At 40.3% G+C, this 26892-nt stretch overlaps 2 protein-coding genes across 2 annotated transcripts; one reads left to right on the top strand and one right to left on the bottom strand.

The window, feature by feature from the left end:
- Nucleotides 1-33: 33 nt before the first annotated feature.
- antxr1c (ANTXR cell adhesion molecule 1c) lies at nt 34-17146 on the top strand. The gene is made up of 18 exons (XM_061264721.1): nt 34-539; nt 5331-5402; nt 6168-6239; nt 6533-6614; nt 6739-6769; nt 6946-7019; nt 7149-7217; nt 7551-7631; nt 7805-7865; nt 8020-8118; nt 8206-8275; nt 10246-10324; nt 11327-11422; nt 11553-11591; nt 11709-11807; nt 11873-12037; nt 12710-12790; nt 14736-17146. The coding sequence occupies exons 1-18, from the start codon at nt 376-378 to the stop codon at nt 14991-14993; spliced, it is 1692 nt and encodes a 563-aa protein (XP_061120705.1). The 5' UTR covers nt 34-375; the 3' UTR covers nt 14994-17146.
- Nucleotides 17147-22342: 5196 nt separating this feature from the next.
- ubtd1b (ubiquitin domain containing 1b) lies at nt 22343-26668 on the bottom strand. The gene is made up of 4 exons (XM_061264699.1): nt 26000-26668; nt 24353-24580; nt 24128-24285; nt 22343-23996 (listed from the first exon to the last, which is right to left on the bottom strand). Exons 1-4 carry the CDS (start codon nt 26079-26081, stop codon nt 23727-23729), a joined length of 738 nt encoding a protein of 245 aa, XP_061120683.1. The 5' UTR covers nt 26082-26668; the 3' UTR covers nt 22343-23726.
- Between the last annotated feature and the right edge of the window lie 224 nt (nt 26669-26892).

The raw sequence follows: 26892 nt of genomic DNA, 5'->3' as shown, positions 1-26892 counted from the left end.
TGGGATGTTAAGCCATTTTCTTTCCTCTCGCTCTCTCACTCTCTCGGTTTCTCCTCCTCAAGATGAAATATGAAACCTGGACCATTTGAGTCCAGCTTGTCCCACGGGTTCCCAGATCTTCTAGTGCCAACAACGCTCTGCTTCTTCACCTCCTTTTTGCCCCACTTTCAACATGTTTTGACTCTCTGACAGGAAACTTTCCCCCCATTTTTAATCGTTTTCGCAAAGACACCGACTACACTTTTTCTTTGTTTCTTCCTTGCATCCGTTTCATTTAAAAGCTGACTGGTGGGATGTGAGAACACTGTTTATCAGAGTGTGTTTTTACCACGCCGCAAAGGAACTACTTTTTTTTCACCCCGAACAAAAGAAGAAATGGTGCCAAGATTATTGTGGAGCATGTCTCTTGCTCTGCTTCTGTTTGGATTATTTTTGCTCACTTCATCATCCGCCAGAGCAGAACCGGAGCTGCTGGATGAAGAGGAGGAAGAAGAGAGTTCTTGTCAAGGCGCTTTTGACCTCTATTTTGTGCTTGATAAGTAAGTTTTGATTCTTTTTGTGAACACTTAAATACAATTGTCCAAAACATTTTGGTGCTTCGACTGCTTAATTAGTGTCAGAAATTGGATTTCTAAAAGATGATGACTGCGCCATGAGTTTTAATGTGCATCTCTACATCCATGTGCATGGGGGTGACGCAACAGAGGAGGAGGACTTGTGGTTTGCTGAATCAGCAGAAAGAGGAGCGACTGTTTGGATGATAGTCATGTTCTCTGTAGCCAAATCTAGAATTTACACACAAATCCTTTTAAACAAAGACATACTCCCAATGCCTACTACTTTTTCTTGTTTGCAAAGAGAATGCTCAGCCATTACCCTGTCATTTGCGCTGCCTGTACTCCCACATTGGAAAAACGCTGTGGTTTTGTGACATCTCCGCAACGTGGAGCAGACTGCCAGTGAAGAAAATTAAATGGTGAAAAAAGAATTTTGCATTCCTTCATTTGAGGGGTTTCACGGCTCATAAAAAGGCACTCATAAATGCACTGTAATTTATAGTAGAGTTAGCAATGAATAATCATTGCAAAGTCCACCACAATGGCACTTCCACACACTTTCAATTTTAATCAAGCAAAATAACTGAATGAACACCAATTGATTATCAACTACCAACTACCATTTACTGATCTATGGAGATCTGAAAGGGCATGAGTGACTGACCATCTAGGCCTGTTTTTGATAACTTTGTGACATAGCGTCTCAAGGTATCGGGCGAATGTCTTTATCAGGAATATACAATCTTCTAACCACACAGATTTATCTTTGACGTGTTGTGCCCACAAGCATCTGCTGCACAACTCGAATCCAAAGCTACATCACAGAGCTGCTATCCAGATGTGGAGGCCATTGTTGACTCGCTTTGTTGCCTAAAACACAGGCCCATGCTAAGAATAACGTGAATATAGGCTGCTGCTATTGTTAGCTCTTGTGCCAGCTGCTTTCCCTGCTCCATGGCAAACTTGAGATTTATATGCAGACATGGATGGTGGACTTGAATCAAGAGGAAGCTCTCCAGAAATCTAACTAAAGCTACACCCAGCCTCATCCCTTGGGTGTTTTATTTTTTTTGCAGACACAGCATCAACCAGGCGTAATCCATATGGAAGAGAATATGCAGAATGGTAGTACTTTTCATGACTGACAAAAATCTTTTCCTGAGGATTTGAATAAAAACCCCAAACCCAACACTGCGGGTACCGACTGAATGGGGTAGGATATTCTATCTCCAAACAAGCGATTATAGTTGGTTTTACCACTGACGTGAAGAGTTTAATGACCGTATTTTATGGCTCCATCCAGAGTGCTGGAAAGGAGCAGGATCTACTCATCCCCCCACTAGCTGTCTTGTGTTTGTTTATACTACAAACTACAACAGTTTTATAGTGAAGTGGAACAAATAATCATTTTATTGTTTTATTGTAGTAGTTTAAACATAAATGTTACCTCAACTCTTTATCTTTGATTTTCCTGGCATTGGTATGAGTTATGGGGTGTACATTGGATGAAGGATTTATATAGCATGGTGTAATGCAACCATAAAATGTTTCCATGTGCATTGGAACGAATGATGTTCTAGCCTCTTAACCACGATCAAAGTTATTTTTAGGCCGCAATCTCTTGATATCAGCTTCTACAATGTAAGCACATTCTACTAGATTAGATACTAGAGAGCAAAAGTATGGTATGCATTCATATCCACTTTGCTTTTTGCATAATATATGATTATAATGATGATGTAGTCATCTCTGTTTTAGATAAGGGGGGACAAGCGGTATAGAAAATGGATGGATTGATAAATCGCATACCTACTGTTTTCATAATTAAGATTAAACGTTAAAGAGCTAATAAAACTTAAATGTAAAGATGGAATGTCTCTCTACTTTGTATTCAAACATCCCATTTCAGTTGCATGTATATATGTGCATGCACTCAGCAGTGCTCCAGTAAAGAGTCGTAGTGTAGCACTTGCTGTAAAAGTAGGTTAGTGGTTTTAAACAAACAAATCTTTGTGCCCAGTCAGTTGAATTGGAGCGGCATTATTGGCTCCAGACTGGGGTGGTCTGGATAGCCCCAGCTGGAATGGCAGAAAGCCGTCTCAGTCTCTGTAGGGATTTTTGAAATTTTATTTTTCCTTCTTCCACACTTTGAAGCGTGAGAATGGAGCCGAAAGCCACAAAGACTCCAGAGTCAGACCAACAGGGCTTTTTCCCCATATGCTGTCATCCACCCTCGCTGAGGTCCAGTCCACTCTGGCTTAACCTCAACTAAACAAAAACTAGGCTGTAATATGCAGAGGTCTCCATAACTTGGCATTATTTCTTCAATTGTGTAAATGGCAGGTTTTACATTAGTCATGCCCATGTTCATTTTTATTTCCAATGAAGATTGTCATATTTTCAGTAACTGGGTTAAAATACATAAATAATGCAAAAATCTCAGTTTAAATGATAAATATTATTTTCAGTTAATTCAAAACATTGTGCATACAGTATACACAATTACAAAGTCAGTTTACCACAATATGGTCCCTTTAGATTGTGTTATCAGATGACAATAATACAACAGCTGCAAACATTTAGATTCCACAATTCAGCTGAAAATGAAGGGCTTCATTTACATGCTCTGAAGAAAATATTTTACAACAAGCTCTTTTTTGTATATCTCCTTTTTCGAGTACTGAAAATGTGGAAATGTCTTTCTTCGCTTGCAATCTCATTTGTTTTTCTCTCTTATTTTGACTTTCAACCTCCCCCAACAAAGGAGTAACTGACTCATTTTGTTTTCCACATCGAGACATCGGTGTTTTACCGACTCAGCAAGATAGTGTTAATAGTGCAGTAGAGAATACCAGTTCTGAGCTATTTTGACTTGGTTGCCAGCTGTGTTGAAAGCAGGTTACAACACACACAACCTGGCGCTCAAATGGAAGCCTTTGGTCAAACTTTGCCACAATATCTAGAAAGCCATAGACCCATCAGAGTTTTCACATTACCTCACCTCTAATCTGCGCGTAATCCCAAAGGCAAAGTCCTTCAACATAGAAAACCTTGGTGCAGCAACATGTGGGAAAATGGTGTACAACATTGTTTCCAACTGACTGTTCTCACCAAGTGCTATGACTGTCAGTGACCATGAAATTTTGTTGCCTAGTGATTTAGCCATAATACAGTGTATGCTCACTCTCCCACAAAGGAATAATATGCCATGATCAGGAAGTTTCTCACACTGATGAATACAAAGTGATCTCATAAAAATTAATATGAGAACGCTGTAAAAGGTCTCATAAAGTTAGCTAGGACAGGCTTCAGTTTACCCACAACCCCAGGGATGGGCAACTCTGCTACTCAAGGGCCATTATCCTTAAAATAAGCCTGTGAAGTCCACCTATTGAGGACCTGCTCTCAACATCTTGGTTTTGTGGATGCCTGATGGTTTGTGATGATGTAACTTGGCCTCAAACGCTTCGTCTACACATTCTAATACCCCCTCACCTTTGATAGACCCCAAACCACTTTAGTTTTAGGCTTGGGTTAGACCACCAAATTATGATTTCAAAAGAAATTAGTGGAGGGAAAGCACTCCAGATAAAATAATAGTCACACAGAATGGACCCACTTCCTTTCTCCCAGTGGTGTTTGAACAGGTGAGCAAAACTGCAAGCTCGATCTCAGTCCCAGGGTGCCAGCCACCTCACACAATGGGAGTAATCCAAGTTAAACAAGAAGTACTAGCAAATAAACCTCATGCTAAATATTCACATATGACATCTTCATATGACTACTCTGGAAAAGGGAACAATCTGCTACAAAATATTGTCGAGTTGTTTTACGTAGCAATCTGTCTGGCTGTGTGTGAAATCCTTCTACATGCGCTTACACCATATGAACATTGTTTATCTTTAAGGTCTTGTCCTCTTCTTAGCTCAGTCAGCATTACGGGAAAGGCTTAGTGTGTTTGTGTGTGTGTTGGGGGATTTATCCGAACAAGAAGGGACAAAATGCTGACTTAAAACCTTGGCCACCATTTGCGCAAGCAGACGCTGGAGTTCATGGAGTCCATGTCATTGTGGAAGACCTTTCTGTTTTGGGTGGAGATACTTGCAGCCTGTGTGGTCTGCATGGGGAATTCTAAAGCTCAATCATAGAGGGAGAGCATTGCTATAATCTGCTATTGTCCTCCTCACTCGGAGTATGAGTCAACCCCGAGCTGTTTTCAGCTCATCATGTATATGATGAGACTTGGCATGACAAAATATTCTCTATGTACAATGATCTCAGTGAATGTACAGTATTTGATGTTCCTGCAGCACTGTGCATGAGTGGGTAGCACTATTGCCTCACCCAGCAAGGTTCAGAAGGTCTGCATTTTATTCCAGAGCTTGTGTGGGTTGTCTCCTGGAAATTCAACTTCCTTTTACAGTCCAAAGACCTTTGTTGGGTTAATTGAGAAGGCTTGACATGTCCATGTGTGCGAACTCTCTCTCTCACTCTGTACATTCAAATCGTTCAGAGACATCCAATCGGGCCTATATGCAGCCATCTTGCATGAAGGGAGTTAACCCAAGTGAGCACTGTGGGAAAACCGGTGTTGTGCTACAACACATGTTGGCCGGTTTCTGTCCAATATTGTTACATCATTCGGTCAGCACCTACAAAAACATTCTGTCTCCCTTGAACTTGAGTAGGCGTCATCATCTGCATGGAGTTGTCGTTTTACCACAGTCGATTAGCTCATTTCCTATAAGGCAAGGGTTTGTTTTTGTGTTTCAGGTCTGGCAGTGTGCAGAATCACTGGGATGAAATCTACTATTTTGTGGAAAATTTAGCAGAGAAATTCAAAAGGTAAGATGCTATCAACTGGAGGTGCAACAATTAATCAACAATTAATCCGTTATCACTTTAATCAACTTTTGATGATCGAGGTGATTTGTATACTTTTTTAATTAAACATTTTCCATATGTTCTGAAATTCAACCTCTCTACAGTATACTGTATATTCTCCCTTTTCTAAAGTCCTCTACGAAACAGGACTGATTATCTTGGGAAAATAATGAGCAACATTTTGGCCAATTTCCTGACATCATGAACCAAATCAGTATCTTAATCGTCATTAATTCACATGAGTGCATTTTCTGAACAGTCAATTTGAACTGTCATGTTTTTGAATAAAAGGATAAAAATTAAAACATGCTTTTATATCCAATTCATTGACAAAATAATCAACAGACTAATCGAATGTTAAAATAATAGTTGCAGCCTTACTATCAACAGTCAGCTACTGCACTATTTTAAGGCCAATATTCATGTTTTGTGTGGAGTTCCAAAAATTCAAGTGGACCATATGAGGTCGTGAAACTATTTTACGATTGTGGACACTTTGAAAATGTCTTTCCTCTCCTTTGGACTTCCTGAAGCCCCATGACGTTCTACACAGAGGAACACACACATACAGCGTCATAAAATGAAGTGTATCCTGACATCCCATCATATGTTGAAACACTTAGCAGGCTAATGTTTCAATCACTTGAGCTGTTAAATTAGCAGAAGTGACTTTTACTATTTACCTAAAAGCCTCATTTGCTCATTCTATCCTCTGTTTTCCCCCAGTCCCATGCTTAGGATGTCCTTCATAACATTCTCCTCAAGCGCATCAACCATCTTAAAACTTACAGAGAAAAGGTAAGACAGTGTTTTGACCATTCACATTATTGATGACATTAAAGCTGAGGAGGCTAAAGTCCCAAACCGCACGACAGTGCAATGCCGCATGCTCTCACGCAAAAGGAAGCAATCGTCAGCAAACTTAATTCAAAGCATGGCACCGGAGTGAAAGCAGATGTTGCCCTGGAGACACATGGTTTTAAACGAACGTGTGGGGCTGTTACTGCGTGAAACCGCTTTGCTTTTTTTGATAACCTGATGAAAAAAAAGTAATTCAAAGCAAACACGTACGGATGTTTTCTCTTTTGCAGAGTGGACATCCAGAAAGGGCTGAATGCACTGAAAAGAGAGACTCCAGGTGGAGATACATTTATGCACCTTGGACTTTATAAGGTAGGCAATTAAGGCCCTGCTCTGTATTATTTGTTAACAAAAGAGTCAAATGGCGAGTAGTGCACACTGTCTAGTGTTTATAAAATATAAATATCATTCTGACCGACCTATCTCCTTGTTAAAGGCAAATGAGCAGATATACCAGGAGAACTTTGGTGAGCACCTACTGACTAATCACTAACAGGGTATAACAAACAATAAAGACACAATAAGCAACACTGAGATCTGAACACTATTTTCATAATTATTCAAAGGGTGCATTCCTTATTGGCACCCTTCATTTTTTTTCAGATTTTGTAGTGGCTGTAGCATCACTGTTTTTATTTTGCAGGCAAGGCCAGCGTAATTATAGCACTGACAGACGGAGAACTGCAAGAACATCAACTTATCGACGCACAGCAAGAGGTTAGCAACCGCGCCGTTAAAGTGGCACACGTTTTACACGTTGCACTTTACGGGAAGCCAGGGAACACCCGTTGTTTGATTGCTTGTTTTTCTGGGAATAATCCCACATTGCGCCCTGTTTTACGACAGGCCGAGCGAGCCAGGTCTCTCGGTGCCATTGTGTATTGTGTTGGCGTTAAAGACTTCAATGAGACTCAGGTATCTTATGCAATTTGTTTTGAACTACAAATTGATCAACATTGTGTTGTTTTGGCCACTTGAGAGCACTACAACTTAGATTTGTAGCATGACGATGCATTTAAATACTGTCTTGATGTTCAACAGCAGGTTTATTTCTTTATGTATTTATTAAATACGATTGATGTTTCATAGAGTGGATATATTTGTAAGGTTTACTATTGTAGTTTGACAATTATTAGAAAGGAGATTAACATGAACCTTGCATCAATTAGGTACTTTTTAAAATCATAATTCATTTTCTCTTGTATTTTTTCTATTTCCACCTGATGTCCTGGTCATGGATAAATATAGCTGGCGACTATTGCAGACACCATCGAACATGTGTTTCCTGTTTTGGGAGGCTTCCACGCCCTCCGAGGTGTTATCGATTCGGTAAATATAAAGCTATATGGTATAAAGAAAGCCAACAACTGTATTGTGTAAAATTTGCATTGTGCTGCTGAAGTCATATGATACAAGCTGTGAGGTTTTGATAAATCTTGAGTGATGCAAACATACAGCGTAAAAGATGCATGATGTGAAAATCTATATTTTTTCCCTTTCAGATTATTAAGAAATCTTGCATTGAGATCTTGGCAGCTGAGCCATCCAGCGTATGTGCAGGAGGTGGGGCGGCATACACGCGAGCATACGCACACAAACCGGAATAACTGCGTTGATCTAAATCAAACTGATTAAATCTCGGGATTTTACATTGATGCGATATGCACTTGACTGTGATTACTAATCTTATGTTCCCAATATATTGGCATGTAACCAGAGACATTCCAAGTGGTGGTGCGAGGCAACGGGTTCCTCCATGGCAGGGACATCAACCAGGTCTTGTGCAGCTTTAAAATTAACGATACCATCACAATCAGTAAGTAGACATCAATAGTTTTGATTCCACAGTTGTGGACCTAACTTACATGCGAAAGTGAAAATTTGCTCTATTTGATTTCTGTAGATGAGAAGCCTGCAAGTGTAGAAAACACCTTCCTGCTATGTCCAGCTCCTGTCATTGAGGAAGTCGGAAAGTACGTTTTTTTCAAACAGCATATCAAAATTGTCTTTTTGTATCCAAACATTCAAGTCGGTTTTCCAATGTGTCCTCTTTAAAGACTTCTACAATGTCTTCTAAAGGCAAACATTTTCCTCTTAACATGGAAAAGCAGTGTCACATGTATATTGGTACATACATACGATTCACCTGACCCTATCCCTGCCTTTTTTTCTGAATTCCAGGGCCGCTTAGTAAAATATAAGCAGCTCTGCGACGCACGAGAAGCTTTGTGCATTTGTTACAAAGAGGCGGTAAAACTAAATCTCTTGTAGCGAATGAAGACTCCTATATTTAATGAAGCACAGCCACGGAGTTATAAATGACTTATTTGTAATGTCACATGGCTGCAACAGAAGAAAATGAAAAGACAATTTACACATGATGTTGGAGATATTAACGTGGTAGCAGCAATTGTGGAGACATTTCATCATGGGTCCCGCTTAAAAATCCTACGTAACTTTCCATGGCTTCATGCATCACCACCTAACCATCTGCTACTCCAACCATCTTTCTTCACCATCCTTCTTCCTCCCTGCTCCTTACCATTTGCTGCCACTGTGGCTTCACAACCCACAAACTATCTACGCCTCCTTGCATGTCATTTTCTTTCCATATGTGACAGTGTCCCTAAAAAAAAAAAAGGTTTGTCATCTCTTCAGCTTTACCAGTCTAGCTGGGCCGATCAAAGGCGCATAGCAGCGAGTGGGGGTCTTTAAAATGTGAAGCCATTTGTTGTGTTTGCACACATCTCGTTTCACGCGAAGAGCCTGCAGGGAGAGCCCTCTTGCAATTTTGCGGCACAACTGGCCATTAAAAATATTTTGGCATGTCGGAATGTCATTTAAAAAACTGGAGACTGGTTTACTTCAGAGAAATCCGTAATTTTGTCATTCAGTGGGATATTTTAAGGCCTTTTAAATGCATCCAGATGGAAATATTTTGAACTTGAATCTCATTTCCATAAATGTACATTTTACGAGTTACCCTAAAGTAGGCTAAGCTACTCATCTACCAGATCTATCGCATACCAATTTTTAACACGGATGGTGGTAGAGGGGGATTAGAGTAGTTTGAATTAAAGTGTAATTATGGAATTATTAATTAAGTGGCCTGAATAAACATGTTTGAAAAATGGGCTTGGAGAAGTGCCGTCCTGCACTTTCACTTTATCACATATGTTGCAGATTATCATCAGTATTTGTGATGTGGATAACTAAACCGCATCTGGAAAAAGCCACCCGCCTCATATATATCACACATCAAACAGACGGTTTTTTTTGCTCACTTGATGTAGTTTAATGACAATGTCAACATCACATGCAGGGTTCTGTTCATGAACTGCAGCCACTCAGCGTTCCCTTATCGTCACCCTTTCTTATAAGCCAGACAGTCTTTGTGTGTCAATGCTCAAACACCTTTATCAGTTGGGTGGCCTGTTTTCCATCTGTTAAACTTCTTTCACCTGGTTCAACAAGGGTGGGGTTTGGAGTGGGGGTGTACAAAAGCGTCCACATGTTTTTAGGGAGCTCACTGCCAAAGGGTCACCAGAGGTCACTAGGATTCTGCAGAATTGTTTTTTCACCCTTGGAGGAAATGATTTAGGGCATCAAGAGGGCTTAGTAAATTCCTTAAATTAAAACAAAAATAGGGGCCTAAGTGATCCTTAAGATCAGGAGACGTTTGAATGTTTCTATTTGTTTTATTAGTTCCTATTGAAATCCACCCAATCTTTTTGTACTGCTTTTTGTCAAACACATTTAAGGGGCCTTTGTGTTTTGTTGTTAACGGCTATAAGCAAGTTTGACGTTAATTACTTACGATCTTATGGTTCAGTGACATTTGGTGCCAAGTTCAATGACTTCATTCGAATAGACATCAGACTGAATCGAAACATACTTGGCATTGACTCTCATGTTCAATTAAATTGTCATTGTTTTGTTTCAGGGTTATTTATCTTCAAGTAAGCATGAACGACGGTCTGTCTTTCATCAGCAGTAATGTGCACATCAACACCACAGAGTGTGTAAGTAGCATCTTATATTTTAATTGTGTATCTAAAAGGAAGGTTTATATGTTTATTTATAGCATGTGGGTTCAATCATCTTCTGTCCTCCTTAACTGTAGCTTAGTATAAGCAAAATTTCTGAACATTAAGGGAAACAAATCAGTACTGCAAATAAGTCACATGTAATTTCCAAATTATGCTGTGCAAAAGTAGTGGAGTCAAATTGCGTCATACATGTGCCAGCTAATCAGCAATTTTCATGGAACTCATAAATGTACTATTTGCCTTCTAGGAAACAGTTCATCAGTCCCCGGCCATGTCTATGACGGCGTTACCGCTGATTTCTGATAAATAGTCTGTGTCTTTGCCCGCAAGATATGAAGGCTTAAGTTGACCTACATCTGATCCTCATCTGTGGTACCGTAATGGGAACCATACTTAGCTCACAGACATTAAGCTTAAAGTTACTGATGGATTCGCTTAGGGATCTCCCAGTTTACATGAACTGCTGTCATTGAGGGGGGGAATAAAAAAAAATACAAACACTAGATTGACCACTGACAGTAGAAGCCTGAAGGCAGCCTTTCTACTAATGTGTAAAGTTGTTGACTTCAGCAATGATTATAACTGTCACTATTTTTCTTGTATAACTTAACTTTCCATTACTTATATTGCCTCTAATGCGATTGCTTCTCTTGATTTGGAGGTGTTATTGTGCAAGATCTTTCCACAGTCGTGTCCAGAGGCTATGCCTGGATGTCATTTCAATTTACCCGGTTGTTTGACTGAGGGGTGGTGCAGGGATAGAGTCAAGAGGATACAAATTACATAGTTTCTGGTGGTTTCCTGTCAAGTTCTGGTCCATAGCAACACTCAGATATTCAAGTCACCTTCACTGTACCTTAAAGGTTACCATATCTTGTCAATGAGTATTGTGGTCTTGATTCTAATGTCTGAGACAAGATCATTTAATTTCTGTTTGTCATCTTTTCAATACTATGCTATGCATGTCTTTCACAGTTTGATGGCACTATTCTTCTAATCACCCTGCTGGTGTTGTTTCTCCTACTGGCCCTACTGCTCATGTGGTGGTTCTGGCCTCTCTGCTGCACAGTGGTAAGAACATTAAAAGGAAAAGTTCGTCTAAAAACTACAGCAAGATAAGGGCTCTCCAAAACTCTCTCAAAAGCAAAATTATGTTGTTTTGATCTCTTGTGAACACAAACTATGTATGCTGCTTTTCCAGGTGATCAAAGAAGCTCCTCCTCCACCTCCTCCTGAGCCCGTAAGTTGAGAAATACCAATAAGAAGAAAATATTTAGAGAAGGGTGAACTACTGTATATGGTAGCATCCCACCCAAAAGTCTTTGAATTAGATTATTGTACTGTATGGCTATAATAGGAGTCAGATGATGAAGACGGTCTGCCAAAGAAGAAGTGGCCCACTGTGGATGCCTCATATTATGGCGGAAGAGGAATCGGAGGGATCAAGAGGATGGAGGTAATGCATGGTGCTGATATATTAAGTAGCAAGTAAAACTATAAACGGTCACTCCTGTCTTAAAGGTACGTTGGGGCGGAAAGGGATCCACCGAGGAGGGAGCAAAGCTGGAGAAGCCGAAGAACGCGGTGGTGAAAATGCCAGAGCAGGAATACGAACCCTTTGAGCCCAAACCCAAGAAATCTCCCAAGAAGCCACCTCAGAACCGGAAGTGGTACACACCCATTCGGGTAAAGTGTGCTTTTATTCATACTGTTCATACATAATAGAAAAGGGATCCAGTGTAGTCAGCAAAAGTCGTGATTGGAAAGTGTTTTAAGTGGATGAGCATGATATTCATCATACTGTATCAACAGATTTTCCTAAATAGAGATGTGGGTCTCCTCTGACATCCAAAGAAATAAACAAACATCCACTCCAAACACTGAACCATTATTAGACCTGGCGTCAGTTGTGTTTGTGTTTTTAGTGTGCACAAAGAGCTCTATGTAACAACATCGGTCATTCGTAGAGAAGCAGTGTTATCTGTACACACTGCCGGCGTATTTGGACATGACTCCTCCACTGCTGTAATTCATGGTGAAAGGCGACACCCCGCAGTCAGCAGTAGGAAAATGTCCAGTCACTATGCATGCTGACTAGACTCACCTTATGTAAGGAAAGAACATTCCAGTACACTTAAGTTCACAGCTACGGTTACATTGAATCTCATAAATCCCAGTTGTCAAAATGCAATTCATTGGATTAACTAACCACAAGTCTGTTACAAAGGGATTAAGTATGATTCATAATGAACGTCATGACCGTAGCAGCGGCAGACATGGTATCTGTAAAGGCCGGATTGTATGGCACAGAGATGATGATTTCAATTGTTAAATGGATGTCCCATCTGTTTCATTCAGGGTAAACTGGATGCTATATGGGCACTGTTCCGTCGTGGGTACGACCAGGTCTCTTTGATGAGGCCCCAGCCAGGTGATCATGTGAGTAGCCAACCGCACTTCATCTGTTTCCTACCTCTTACTCATTTTTTTGCTCTTAAAGCTCCTCTGCTTTTCAACCAAGCGCTGTGTGTAACTAAGAAAATTTGAGACGGCTAAAAGCAAAATTGTATATATTGGCACCACCAGGAAACTAAAATGGTGCCTTGAGCTTTGTTTCCACAAGTTAATAAAATTACCCATCCACACGTCAACACTGAAGATTCAATATCAAACCTCAAAGGTGTTTTTCTCCAATAAGTCAAGTTTGACTGACGTTAATTGCAGTTTGTGTGTAGAACCAAGGTCCAAATAGTGTCATGTACAGCAGTAATGAAACAGCTGTTGACTCGCCATGAACAAGCATTCCGTAGCAACACTAATGCCCACTTGTGTGCCACTATTTATTTAAAGAATGCCCAAATTTTGGACTGTGAGTTGGCAAGCGCATTTTCCCAAATAAAGCTCAGGTAACGCGTCGTCAAATCAAAGGATTCAATTAAAAGATGCTTGTTTCCACTCGGAGTGAAATACAGCATTCCAGTGCCTGGAAATGAGCTAGCCTGGAGCTATTTCTAAGGCTTCATTGCAAACCGCATTTGACTTTAGTGGAAAATGGCATGATTTCATCTTAAAGGCAAACGTTGCGTCATGCCTAGCCAGTGCAAGTCACCAAGTAGAGACGTGCCAATGACGGAAATTGAATCTTTTTTGTGTCTGCCAGTTTGTAAAGCTGATGGCGACTTTTAGGGCAAAAAGGGTTGTACATGTTCCTGTTAAAAGAATTATTGGAGCATTTTCTGCAAGGAGAGGCATGATTTTAACTGGTGCTTGGACCAGGACAGATTAAGACTGTGGCAGAATGAATAAAAGCAAATGATAATAGTATTTCAAACACTGCTGAAACACTAAAGGAATATACTATAACCAAAAATACTCTCAAGGATTTAACTTTACCTTTCAGATCAGATTTTTCTGAACTCAGACAAGATCTTATCTGGTTTCTAAAACAAAGACTGCAGGCTTTAAAAATAAACTATGGGAATCTCTGTGACTGGCCGCTATCGAGCTACAAGGATGATGACACAGCGCCAGCAATCACACGGCCTCTGACGCCCATTTCTGGTTCGTAATGTGAAGCAGGTGTTAAAATGTAGGAGTCGACTTGGGGGAGACATTAGCCAGTAGGAGTGAACCAGACGGGCAGAGGAAGGAAGACGGGATGAGTAATCGGTCCTTTTTGGGCTTCAAACGCACTAGAATACTGAAATCAAAACCCATGGGATCTCTTGAAAGTTGTGGTTTTATACACTAGCGAGGAACACCTCACAATCGTGGAGTCTGTGGGATCGACCAAACTGTGGATTTAGTATCGCAAATATTGAGCAGGTTTAAATTTTAGGATTGTTTGCAGGGTTGAGGAAAGCTAGGAAAAACAAAACATTCTCAGAGTGACAACAGTTAAAAAACACTGCTCTCAACATGTCGGACGAGTTAAGTCACAGACATGGAAGTCTTAAAGATTCCACACACACATGCACACACACAGTCCTTTCAGCTCTTGCCTGCAATAAACTCAGTAACCTCTGCTCCAAACCACATCATTTATGTCGACGTCAGAGCATGCATGAGGCTGAGCTACAAACACAAAAGATGACTACACAGACACACGATCAAAAATCACTTAGTTGTGACTTCCTGTGCACAAGTCTAACACAAGTCTCCCCAGGAGGCATTTAACTCTTGGCACACAACTGCACCAATTTCCATTGTATTTTCTGAAACCTCTAACAAATAAAAAGACAAACCAAAAATAATGGAATGTTTCTAATAACTGTAGGGATTAGACAACCAGTTGAAAAGAACAAATACAACACTGGAAAGTGCCTCCGCGGCTCCCCCTCTAGCTCCGCCAGTGTTAAAAGTATGTGACTTCACTTAACTTCAGGGTCGGTGCATCAACTTCACGAGAGTGAAAGCGGGGTCCCAACCGGCCAGGTCGGCACCGCGCAGCCCCATCCACACCCCCTCACCGCCACCGCCGCAGCCTGACTACCACCACGTCCCAGACTCCCCCGTCACTTCAAGCCCTCCGTCCAGAGCACCCCCCGTGGTCCAGCTACCACCGGGTCCCCCACCATCCCGCATGCCCCCCGGGCTTCACTGCCCACCGCCGTCACGTCCACCACCTAGCCTGCGACCATGAATGACATCCCCCACGCTTTCCCGCGGCCCCGCCCCTCTCATGGACCCATTTTAACCTCACTGACTGACCGACCTACCCTGTTGACCACCTCCTTCAGTCTACAGTTGGTCCTCCACCCTGGGATTCTTTTGCTATTCACCAAACAACACCAGCCTGACCAGTTATCAGTTTATTTTGTTCTCATGTAGAAAATCTGTCAAGTCAAACAGCCAAGAGTTTTATATCATACTACTTGAGGCTTTTAGGACTTACCTTAAAGACTTACCTTAAAGACTTACCGTATTGTTTGCAATGTATGTTTCACCAAGGGTGCTATTAAACACTATAAGGGACCATTTCATTTTTTGAAAGCCCTCAGAAGGCTATATACAATTTATGAAAGAACTATGACTCAGCAATCATATAAATGTTTATTATCACCCCTCACTGAGAACATATTTTAATGAGCAATATCTTTTTAATGAACAAGCACATTCTTATCAGTGTTTTGCACACCATTTAACGGTTTGCCTTGTAGTTTAACTTTTGTGCAAAGTGAACGGGGTGATGCAGGGAATTGTTTAACAGGATAATTGTTGCAGGACAGCAAAACCTATTGGGACCAAAGTCAACAGATGATTCATTGGATGTTTTTTTAATCAACTACTGAGTTGTGCCTATGCCATCGAGAAGTGAATGAAGTTTAGAATCTGGGAATTATTTTTCCAAAATTGATTGGGTTGAGTTCAATTAGCCAAAATGCTGGTATTATTTTTGTCAATGTATTATATATTTTTTGAGGCAACAACATACTAAAGAGCAATTTCTTAATTCAGGAAATCATTTTGAAAGACAGACATTTTTGTAATATGTTTTGACAGGGAAGTGTACAGAAGTTTTTTCCCTAAAATATGTGTTTTCATTATATTTTTATGATGTGTTTTTGGTTGTTGTTTTTTCTCTTTGAGGCTTTGGATTTTGTCCTTATACTATGTGATTTGATTTACAACATGACAATATGTAATTTTTGGTTATTTGGGTTCATTTTAAATCTGCACACATAGCCTGCTGAAAAACAGTACTATGTTTTTGTTTGCATTTATGGAATTTAAAAGTCATGAATCCAAGCTGCCATAAATCAGGTTAATGTCTCTCCTCGACTTTTTGTGGCTCAATCCTGATTCTCTACTTTTGTATTATGCTATGTCTGCATTTTTTTTTTTAAATCAACAGTCATATTGCAACTGCAGGGCAGTTCACAGAGCAACTAATTTATTTCCTGAGCGAAATAGAGGAGAGTACTTGAATAATCGACAAGGTGTCCAACCACCGACTATAAACACTGCACAGAGTCTAAACTAGGTTGCCAGTCAGACGAGGCCTAGCAGCTTTTTCAACAAATTCAGGTGATAACAGACCTTAGTATTTCGAATTGGGTAAAATGTGCACTCACAGGGGCACATTAGGTCTTGTTGGAAGTGATGTATTGGATTGCATTATGTTGTTGTAATGTAGCGTCCAGTGAATGAGATTTGGCAATTATTTTGGCTGGAGGGATTGAAAAATGAAAAATAATCCTTTTTGTTTTCTTCTATAACTTGATTTTGTCTCTTATTGTGTACTTAAATCAGTTATGCCATGGTTTCACAGAATACATAGATAATTGTTGCTTTAAATCAATTTTCAGCAGGAAAATTATTACAAATTATTACATTTCCCTTGCTATTTTGGCTCTCCAAATTACAAGTATCAAATCAGAAAACTCAAATGCTTGATTAAAGTATTTATATCAATTACATGCAATCATTTTTATTGACTTTATCATTAACCACTTGTCTTCTATTGTGTGTAGTAATCATTATTATCCTCACGGTGATTTTGAATGAATTTTTAATGTGGCCATATGTCATTGTGATTGTTTGAATTCAAGCTTTCAGAGTGGCTAAAACAAGGGGAACCTCAAGCATCTCTGGCCTTTTGTATTTCCTAATGCAGGAATTCCAATATGGGAAACAGCTACAGTGGGTATATGACATTTTTAAGAGGCATGTGTTATGCTAATCAGTGCAGTATAAAAAAAAAAGCAGTAGCGATGCAATTATGAAAAACCTATATGATTTCTTGACTGGTTTGATCTTTGAAACTGTATCAATAAAGGTTGACTTCCAAGCTTCTATCGGGCTGCTTCTACTGAATCTAAATGTTATTGTGGAGTGTAAGAGGGGTTTGCCTGTCCACATTTACCAGGTTTGCAGTGGATAAGGGTTCCATTCACAGGAATACTAGGGGTGGAGTCTTTTTTTTTTTTTGGGCCAGAGGTTTACACATTAAGGGCTGTGTGTTGAGTGATTCGGGTGGGGACAGTAAATTCTGATTGCAAGATGTACAATAGCACTTACCTTGTAGAAACATTCCAGTTCTTCAGTGTTGTCCCAGTAGAAATAGTTGACATTTTACCTACCGTGTTCTGCTGTAGCAGGAATAAGAAATGTATTTGTGTTTCAGGTACAATATTGCCCACCCGTTTAATAATTTGTGTGGAGTGTGAAGTCTATTTTTCCCCCTTATGTTAACCAAAGTGGGTTGAGGGATGTTTTAAGGCATGGGCTCTATCCAAAACATGAGGATGAAGAAACTGAGGAGGGAAAATTTGCTCTTTGTCTCCAATTTCATTGATGACATGTTTACGGCGGTTTGGTTTTCCCTCTCCGGCGCTGTCTCTCATCCTTTCTTTCTTAGTGACCCAGACAAATGAAAGCACTTGGGAATGCGCTGATGTTTCAACTCGGTCTCGCGTTACCCCCAGACTGAAACTCACTGACCTGATACAAAAACACCATGCGGCGAGGTTGGTATGATGCATCATTGTTTCCTGGATTTTCTTGGTATCCATGGCGACTCAAACGCCAAAACATTCCCTGTCTTGGAACCTCTTTGTGCTGCTGCAAGGGAGGGGGAAAAAAAAACTTTAATTGGTGCTCCCTGGCTATAATCACAATTTGTTATGTGCACTCTTGCTATATTGCATAAATCTGCTATAATGCGACAAAACTCCTCAACTCACCTCAACATACTCCTTGACACCTGGATGCCACCAGAGGGCGCCTAAGCACAAAAAAAATATTTTTAGCAAATACTATGTAGAATTAATTCCAACACAAAATCTGGGAATAAATTAATTTGCAAATACTGAAACATGAATATGTAGGGTGTTCCAAAGTATTAGGGAGTCTGCTTCTCCACTAAATGGGATGAAAGTGGTGTGATGCAAACGTGGCACACACACACTCTCCTCTTCTTTTCCCCTGCTTTCCTGCCAAAGTAACCACTCAAGCCCGGGGGCAACTTGTGTGGCAGAGAATCTACTCCCACCCCCACAGTCACCCTTTCCTTCCACTCACATCTGCAACAGAGCCCCGCTTTTAACAGTGGGGACGTGTATCATATCCCTTGAAAGCAAGACCTATGACATCACTATGAAGGGTCAATAGGGTGGTCTCGTGGTTAGTCTTTATTTTTCCAGATTAAGTGGTGACCAGTATAAAGGGATCGGCTGAATATGGTAAAAGTGGTGAAGGGAAATGTGTGGAAAAAATAGTAAGTATTCCACCAAAAACTTTTTTGTCATGCACAAGCAGTAGAAGAGTTCAGGAAGCCCATCCTTGCCTTTTTCCATTTTAGTGGTTCTGCTAAGACGTCACAGTGTTACTTTTCCCCCGCTAAAAAATGTGATGAATGCGAATTCGCCATCTGTCCGCGGTGAACGTCTGATGCCCGCCAAGCAATCCTGACTGCGCAACATGATAGCTCAAGAGGCAGTGACAGCAATTGTCATTTTCCACTGCCGTGCCCTGTCGTGCGGCTTGGACAGAGCTTTATGTAGGCCACTTTTCTGAAGATGCGTGTGTTTTTCAATCAGGAGAGTGCCACTAAGGGATTCTCTTCTGTCAGAAGAAAGTGATTTAAATGGTGTTGTAGAGAGGGAAAAAAAGCTGCTAATGCTATCTGACTGGCCGACTTGAGTATTCAGCTGGAATATTTAAATCAAGACTTAATTGGCAAAACATTAGGACTTTATTTTTGAAACAGTACATTTAGTTTAATAACATTTTTCAAAATACTTCTTTAATAAGAATCCTTGTCACTGTGCAGCTGAATGACAATTTCCTTTACGTGTGCATACGGCTCAGTTTTTTTGAGCCCACATACAGTATATGAATTGAGCAGCTTTCCAGAAAACCACAGCAAAAGGAGCTCGAGGGAATGTTTAAGTCAAACCTGCAATTTTCAGGTTTGACTCTTCTCCCCTCCCCTTTCGCTAAGCTTCGAGCCCCCGCAGCGTCACGTTTCCCCACAACTGTGGGAAAGTGAGGGTTAGACAAACCTGCAAGGCCTCCAGAAGATTCTCCTAAGCTTCAGTCTGCTACAAGAAAAGCTCACTTCCTGATTGGCTGGCTTGCAAATAAGGATATTAAGTGTGTGCTATTGGGGGGGGGGGGGGGCACACTTGGCAACATCTTATGTAAACATCAAATTGGGTAATTGGTTCTTTTGGATAAAACAAAAACAATGTATGGTAATAAAACCCTTAACACGATGGGATGGAAAAACACACAAATAAAAAAAATACCACTGTGTGCGCTAAAATTCATTTTCTTCATTTCTAAAGATACTCAAATATGACTGAGGCAATTATGCTATGTGGCTGACAATAAATAAAAATATTAATTTACAATACAAAAAAAAAAAAAATTTAATAGATGAATATAAAAATAAATATATATTTTTTAAATTTTATATTACAAGACATTTGCTCATGTAAAAGCTCAATAGACCTGATACCGGATCAGAAAAGGCCACACATTGAACAACCCTGTTCTAGATGATCATTAAATAAAATGAACAAGAACTCATTCAGATATGGAATTACCTTCTCTGTCCTTGGTCTATCTTCCATTGGCTGTGGTCCTACTGGGCCCTGTGACCAATCCTGTCCGACAACAGAGGGTGACCAAGTTCACTTCGGGGGTTACAGTAAAAGCTCTGCAGGTGACACACACAGTCTAGATTTAGTTTGTTAGGTAAGTAGACATAAGAGTACGGTGAGAGTAGGAGATGGAGGATTAAGCTGCCATAACAAGACTATACAAACACTTTGGATTTTCAGAGAATTTGACTCCTTTCTATCTATTCTGGTGGGAAACTTTGCATAACAATTTGATGTATTAAATAACCATCAGAACATTATATAACTTTTGATACTTTTTCTTTGGAAAGCAACAATCACATAGCAATCGATTGGTAAAAAAAGATTTGGCAACATTTAGCATCTTCAGTTGACAATGTTAGAATGGGATGCAATTAAAGCTTGACTATGACATTGTTATACAAGTAAAAGTGAAAGGCAGTCAACACCAGGGTTTGTATTTGTCTTTATTGTTCAAACTAATTAATCACAGTTTTGTTGGGACTCACCATGCCTGAAAACTCATCAATTCTTGCAAGTGTTTGTTTTCTGGTGAAAATGTATGTATTTTATGGGCTCCATGGGAACATGTCCCGCCAACTCAGTAAAGTTCCTTGAAAGAAAGACAAAGAAAAAGGTCAAGTCACATAGTGCAAGTCACAAGTATGTTTCAAGTTAAAACCGTCAAGTCTTAAGGAAGTTACTATGGTGAAACCAAGCTAGTTAGTCAAGCCCAGAGATGTCAAATCCAGAAAGTAAATAATCCAGCCAGGGTTTTGCTTTAGCCGCAGGTGCTACACCAAGTTAGCAGAAGCTAAACTCTGGCAGATAAAATATTTATCACCACAACACAAATAGTACATTGTCTCTGATAATTAAAATGGCCGTTTTTATCTTTAAAGCGAACAACTTAAAGAGTATGAATACTAACACTATTAAGTTTAGCTTACCTGTATCGAATGAATGAAAGACAACGTCCAAAAACTTCGAGTTTCAAAACGTTTATGTTGGTAAGTCTTTTTTCACTTTTTATCGAACATTTAATTCAAATGTATTCACTTTTGGTGCTACCTCCCTCATTATTTTATCCTCAAAGTCTTTGACCCTGTCCTGATACTCATCCTTGTATGCTTGCCCTCCGTTACGCACTTTTCGCGCCCTTGTTCCACACTTTTCCGGGTTTTACCAAAATAGCGGGAAACCGGGGACGTTCGGTAAAATTCCCGTTCCTGTACCCAAAAAAATATTTGTAATCGTAAATAGTCATCCATCAATTATATGGAATTAGGTTTACATTGTAATCGAATATAACGTTTTTGCTTATGGATCATTTTCCATATTGGATGACGCATCCCAACATGGCGGCAACTTAATGACGTATCAAAGTCTGCAGTTTTCTTACACTTGTACCCTACGCACTTAAAATAGTATGCACTTCACTGAAGTTCGTATCGTTGCCGAAGTTACCAGATTGATGACACGCTCATAAATAAAATATTCATTCATATCTTGTGGGTTTTTTTTTTTTTAAGCGAGAGGGCTACAGCCAAAATTGGGCTGACGTTTTACTGTCATGTTATGTGACGTCATTTAAACACTGGTTTTATGCATATGCTATTCACATGAACAAAGAAGCTAAAGAAAAATAAATCAAACGTACACAGTCCATGCCCTGTGGACATTGTGAGCCCCCTCTAAACCTCATTGACTACAGTGGTGCTGGTGCTTTGGAAAAAGTGTAGAATGGGCTGAGACATGCAGAGTGACCACAAACATGAAGCTCCCAGTGAAATTCCACAGTCAATAGGGGCTTTTTCTCCGGGTCTGCTTGCATGCACCACATCCTCCACAGATCCGCAAGTGACTAACTTGGGTTTGCAGAAAGGGGGAGTTGGTGGTGCAACGCTTTCAAAGGATACTATGGCATTCATTTTCCAGTTTACAGCCCATTTAGTTCATTGTACGGGTGAGGAGCGACATCTAGTGGTAGATTAGAACACTTGCATTTTATTGCTGGGCATTTCTGATAGTGTACGACATATGGAGGTTATGAATGGGTCTTTATTAGATTGCCTTACATGATATACTTTAAATAATATTTGAAATGAAAATCTTTTTATTTATTATAATCCCTACTGGTGGTTTAGATTTGTTAAAACGTGAGTCAAAATCAATTTGGGGGAAAAAAAAGGAATTCTGAATTAAAATCCGTTTAGTTGATGTATTGTATTGGTGTTATTGAGGCACCATATTAATTCACATTTATTTCACAAAAATATGACCTGATTAGTCATCGCATTACTGAAACAAATGTGACAAAACCCCACCCTACATGATAAACTGACCCATGACTAAATAGAACAGGATAAAGGTTTAAAAAAGAAAAAAAAAAGGATAAGGGAAATTTGTAATAATTATTTATTTTGTAAAAAGATGAGCTCCCAGGTAAAACGTCGGGGCAACAGCTTGGAATACAAAGTGTTAAAGGTAAACAAACAATGGACAAATGCGTCTGCTGATTCACACAAGAAGTGTCTGTTCCTGCTCGGATATGAAACACATACACAAAGCTGGTATTCTATCAAATGCACGGTCATCTAGGCCTATGTCTAGAGTGTATTTATTGCACATAGAGAAATTCCTTATTCAAGTTTGCATAATGAATAAGAAACCTACTCATAGCAAGAAGCTCTGGCTAACAAGTTGATAAATACAGAAATCTTGCTATGGTGAGGTGGGGTTAAAATGTATTTCTATGATTGTACTATTTAAAAAAAAAAAAATACAAGACATTGCAATCCACTGATATTGCCTGTTTTAAGAGACAATATCGACATAATAACAGCATAAATCAAGTTTGACAGCGACCAGCAGCACTCTGTGTAAAGGCAAGTCATGAGACACAAGATGAGTCACTGCATTGCACAGGAATCAGATTTAAGTTCAAGTGGAGTTACACTTTTGCTACGGGGTTTTTTTTCCAGCTTGAAAAATTCACCTGATAGCTATTTAATAGCAATAAGTTGTTTTGCTCCAGCAAACAGGACAGTTTGCCTTTTAGACAAAACAAACTCATGATGTGCAGCGCTACAGTCCATAAGAGAGCATACTGCTATCTGCAAACGGCAAGTCAAAACAGGTTTTGTTTTTTCTGGAATTGGTACTCTGCTGCAGTTTTGTGCTTTAGAACACCTAAGTCCAACGAGGACTAGTTAGGAGTTTCTACCGAGGGGCGGTTTCTACCGCGGCGTAACGACAACTGGTTACTGGACTGATATATATTTTACCGCTGAGAAAACAATAGCAAGAACAAAACAAATCGGGCCTCGATAGTGTCAATAACAGACATCTTATTTAGAAAAGAATTCTTAATTTCCTGTATAAGTGACTGCGATTCCTGAAGAAGTCCGCACAAACACACCCAAACGATTGTTAAAAAGGGCAGATTGTTTTTTTTAAAGGGGCTGGACTAGCAATTCAACTTTCCACGTGGACATGAACCCTTTTTTTGTTTTGTCTGATAGAAGGCACGCAAACACCTTCGAGAGTTCTCTTAAAATGTGCAAAAAAAAAAGCTCCATTGTTGTCATTTTCACAATATAAGGAACTATTAAAGAGATTGTTATCCTGGATTGCGGTGACATAAATGAGTCCATCGATGCCCGCACAAACACCTCCTCACGTTTTCCCCATTGGCACCTAGCAAGCGTTGGTAAAAGGGCAAAGGTCAGAGAATTGCGTGCGGAGTGGTGGCTTTATCCCACTGAAGGTCCTGTTTTGGACCTCAGCTATTCTGTTTCAGGACTGCTGCTGCTGGTGGTTGCTGGAGGTGACATCTTGGGTTGAGCCTGAGGGTTGACGATGACCTGAATAACAAAGTCCTTTTGGATCTTGGTGTCTTGCAGCCGTGTCTTGTCCGTAAGAAGTTTTCCCGAGAAGAACCAGCGCTGGTGGGCGGCCTCGATGTCCTCCTGGGCGTGCAGCTGCTTCTTCAGCTGACCGATAGTGTCCGTCATGCTGGCGCTCAGACGCAGGTCCTTACCCGTGGACAGGCGCACCTGCAGGAAACATGCAATGGTAAGAATTTAAATTATTATTTTTTTTGTGATGATTGAAGAATATTTTTGGATTAACTGTTGTTCAGCAGTAAAACAGATTTGAGGATGGAAGGAATTAAATCCAAGTGTACCTTCAGCTGAAATTCCTTCTTGGGCGCGACGGGCAGTTGGGGGCTGTCGCTGTGATCGTCGTCGCTGCGTTCTGAAATGAGGTTGACGGGCGGAGCGAGGCAATAGACAGGCAGCTGATAGCGATTGCCGAGTTCGTCGTAACACTCCGTCAGAGTACCTGGGGGAAAAAAAGATCAGAGTTTACAAAAGTAGTTCTTTTTATAGCATTGTGTATTATGGCTCACCGTGCGGCAGGGTGATACTGGCGCCGTCGACGATGGCTTGGGCCAGCTCGTGGTCGTTACACTCCAGAGCCACGGCGGCAGCCTTCAGGGCATCCCAGATCTCCTTGCGGCCGTCAAAAGCCGGCGCTGTGTCCCAAAATTCGTCGCGCTTGCTCCGCAGTTGGCCCTCGGTCATTGGATACTCGCTCTTCCACTTGGGTCGATCTTTCTTTAGCGGCTCATTGCGAGCTGTAAACAGAAAAAGGAACCAAAACGGTTTTATTTTATGGCTCTGTATTGATAGCACGCACTGGCAAAAAAGTACACCTCCTAAAAATTGTTTGGAAAATGAGCAGGTTATGACATAATTTTAATTGCCGTGCATTGGCTTGATTAGAGAACATCCAGCACAAATCTTCCTATTCAAGACTCCATTCAGCTTTTACAATATGCATGAAGCATGTGTCGCTGTTATCTATGGAACTTTACTTGTGTTTCCCCCTGTCATTAAATATTTACCTTAAGCACTTATCTAATAGGCCGCCGGGTGCGTGCACATTTTTAGCACAATATCTTTCAATCCCTTTAAGAGAAATGTGTAAGCTCGTATCATCAATCAAATGACCAACCATCTTAATTAATTCCCAGTCATTGAATTGGAAGCAATGGGAAATGAGGAGGTTAAAAAAAAAAAGGCAAATCCAAGACGGTCGCCTTTCTTTCAAACTAATTATTTATCACGCAGGCGGCTTACGGAGGACATGGTGTCACGGTGTAAGATTTAAATCCACGCGGCTTCCTCGCAAGCCCCGACAATTCTTAAAATGCTTTTTCTGCATTACGTACAGGAAAAATGGCATAAATGCAGGCTGCAAACTGGCACTGCAATGGATGTCTATAATAATATAGACCGTGAACACAAAGGATGTATACTTTAAGAAGATATGGGCTGGTTCCCTTAAAATACTGCTTATCATTACAACGCTTCGGCCTTCTGTGACTTCAGATAAAAATAACACACACAGTTAGGGCCTCTAACACAGTAGATTTGAAGTGTTTAAAAGTTTGGGAAGGCCTCTTTGAGAAGATGAGCTTCTAAATTCTAAAAATAACACAGAGAAGTTCAGCCAAATGTGATAATGGGAAATGTATGCTTGTTGAATACCAAAACAACATTCACCAGTCTTGTCTTCAAAGCCTCTAACCGCCGAATAATTAAAAGGAATTTTTGTGTTATGCTGAGCCAAATTTGAATTGTTCTCCGGGTCAGGAACTATGCAGCCGTATAAAAAGAATGTCTGCGTGCTGCTGCAGTTTAGTCTGGTCGCTAATACAATATTAAGTCTTGATTTGCATGTAGGAAATTAAATCAAAATATGGCATTTTTCTTTTGTAGAATGTGCAATTCCAAGAAAGTAGCAGACATAATAAACCACATGCATTTTTACTCATATCAGAAATGAATTCACAAAACTATCTGTAAAAATCCTTTTCAATGCTGCAGATTTATCCAAATCGAAACTAATACACGTAAGAATAATTTTTATATCAGTGCATCTGAGGCTGTCTTCCACCCTTGGACACCAGAACCTCAATGACCCAGTAATTTGATGAGTGAAACAATTTCCCATTAAAAAATATTTGCTACTCCTGACATGATGTTCTTACCTCCTCGACCACCGTTTCTGGAAGATCCTCTGCTCTGTGTATCATCCCATCGTTCCCAGTATCTTCCCACACATCCTCCCATGGTTGGATGGGATTCACTCTGCTTCAAGGCGTCCTACTAACTCTGCAGGGGCCCCATTACAAACTGTAGCCTCGCAAGGAGGACTGGCAACGGGTTTTGATGTTGCAAGCCAAGTGTTGAGATCACTGCGCGTTACCTGGATCAGTTGTTGCCACGATTAAAGAGCGTCACAACTCGTGGGCCACAGTACTAAGAGTCAAATACTTTGTAAATCACAGCGACTCCGTTTTCTTTCAAAACGTCCGGCCTAAAAAACAAGGACTGATCAAAGAGTGTTTTTCTTTCTTACTGTCCCCCGTTGTGATGTTGACAAATCGTCCACTTTTCTCGCCCCAAGCTAATCATGTTAGCCAGTTAGCTTCCTCGTCAGGAAAATACCAACTTCGAGCACGAGAGGTATTTCCCCAACAGTTTTTCTTCGATCGTGGAGATGATCGGAAGCTACTGTTTCCCCCCACGGCTATTTTCTTTTATGATTGTCCACGATCGTGTCAATTTATATAAATTCCATATTTAAATGGTTAAATATCACTCCTCTTCCAGCAAAAGGTTACTGACGGTGGATCTCGACTCCACTGAACTTTTTTTTGCGCATGCGCATTCGCTAAGGTGATGATATGTTCAGGTGAATCAGGGTAAAAGGAAACTAAAAAAAATAACGTGTACAGAATGCTACAGTTGCTTATGCTCGCGACCAATTACATCAAAATGTCAATGATGGAGAGTTGTACACGTTGCGTGTTTGAATACGTTCTTTTTAAATCTAAACTCAACATTTGGATGTCACGACTCAACTTTGTGCGCAGTTGAG

This window comes from Syngnathus typhle, linkage group LG18, assembly GCF_033458585.1.
Source record: "Syngnathus typhle isolate RoL2023-S1 ecotype Sweden linkage group LG18, RoL_Styp_1.0, whole genome shotgun sequence".
Classification (NCBI taxonomy): domain Eukaryota; kingdom Metazoa; phylum Chordata; class Actinopteri; order Syngnathiformes; family Syngnathidae; genus Syngnathus; species Syngnathus typhle.
Note: the sequence above shows the minus strand (reverse complement) of the source record. Positions and strands in the feature narration are given on the sequence as shown.

Bases quoted from the DNA above. Each gene is read 5' to 3' on its own strand.
- antxr1c (XM_061264721.1), top strand. From the start codon at position 376: ATGGTGCCAAGATTATTGTGGAGCATGTCTCTTGCTCTGCTTCTGTTT. The intron at 7,866-8,019 runs GTGGGGCGGCAT...GCATGTAACCAG, and splicing joins ATCCAGCGTATGTGCAGGAG to AGACATTCCAAGTGGTGGTG. The intron at 10,325-11,326 runs GTAAGTAGCATC...TGTCTTTCACAG, and splicing joins ACATCAACACCACAGAGTGT to TTTGATGGCACTATTCTTCT.
- ubtd1b (XM_061264699.1), bottom strand. From the start codon at position 26,081: ATGGGAGGATGTGTGGGAAGATACTGGGAACGATGGGATGATACACAG. The intron at 24,581-25,999 runs GTAAGAACATCA...TTCTGTTTACAG, and splicing joins CAGAAACGGTGGTCGAGGAG to CTCGCAATGAGCCGCTAAAG. The intron at 24,286-24,352 runs GTGAGCCATAAT...TTTTTCCCCCAG, and splicing joins CAGTATCACCCTGCCGCACG to GTACTCTGACGGAGTGTTAC.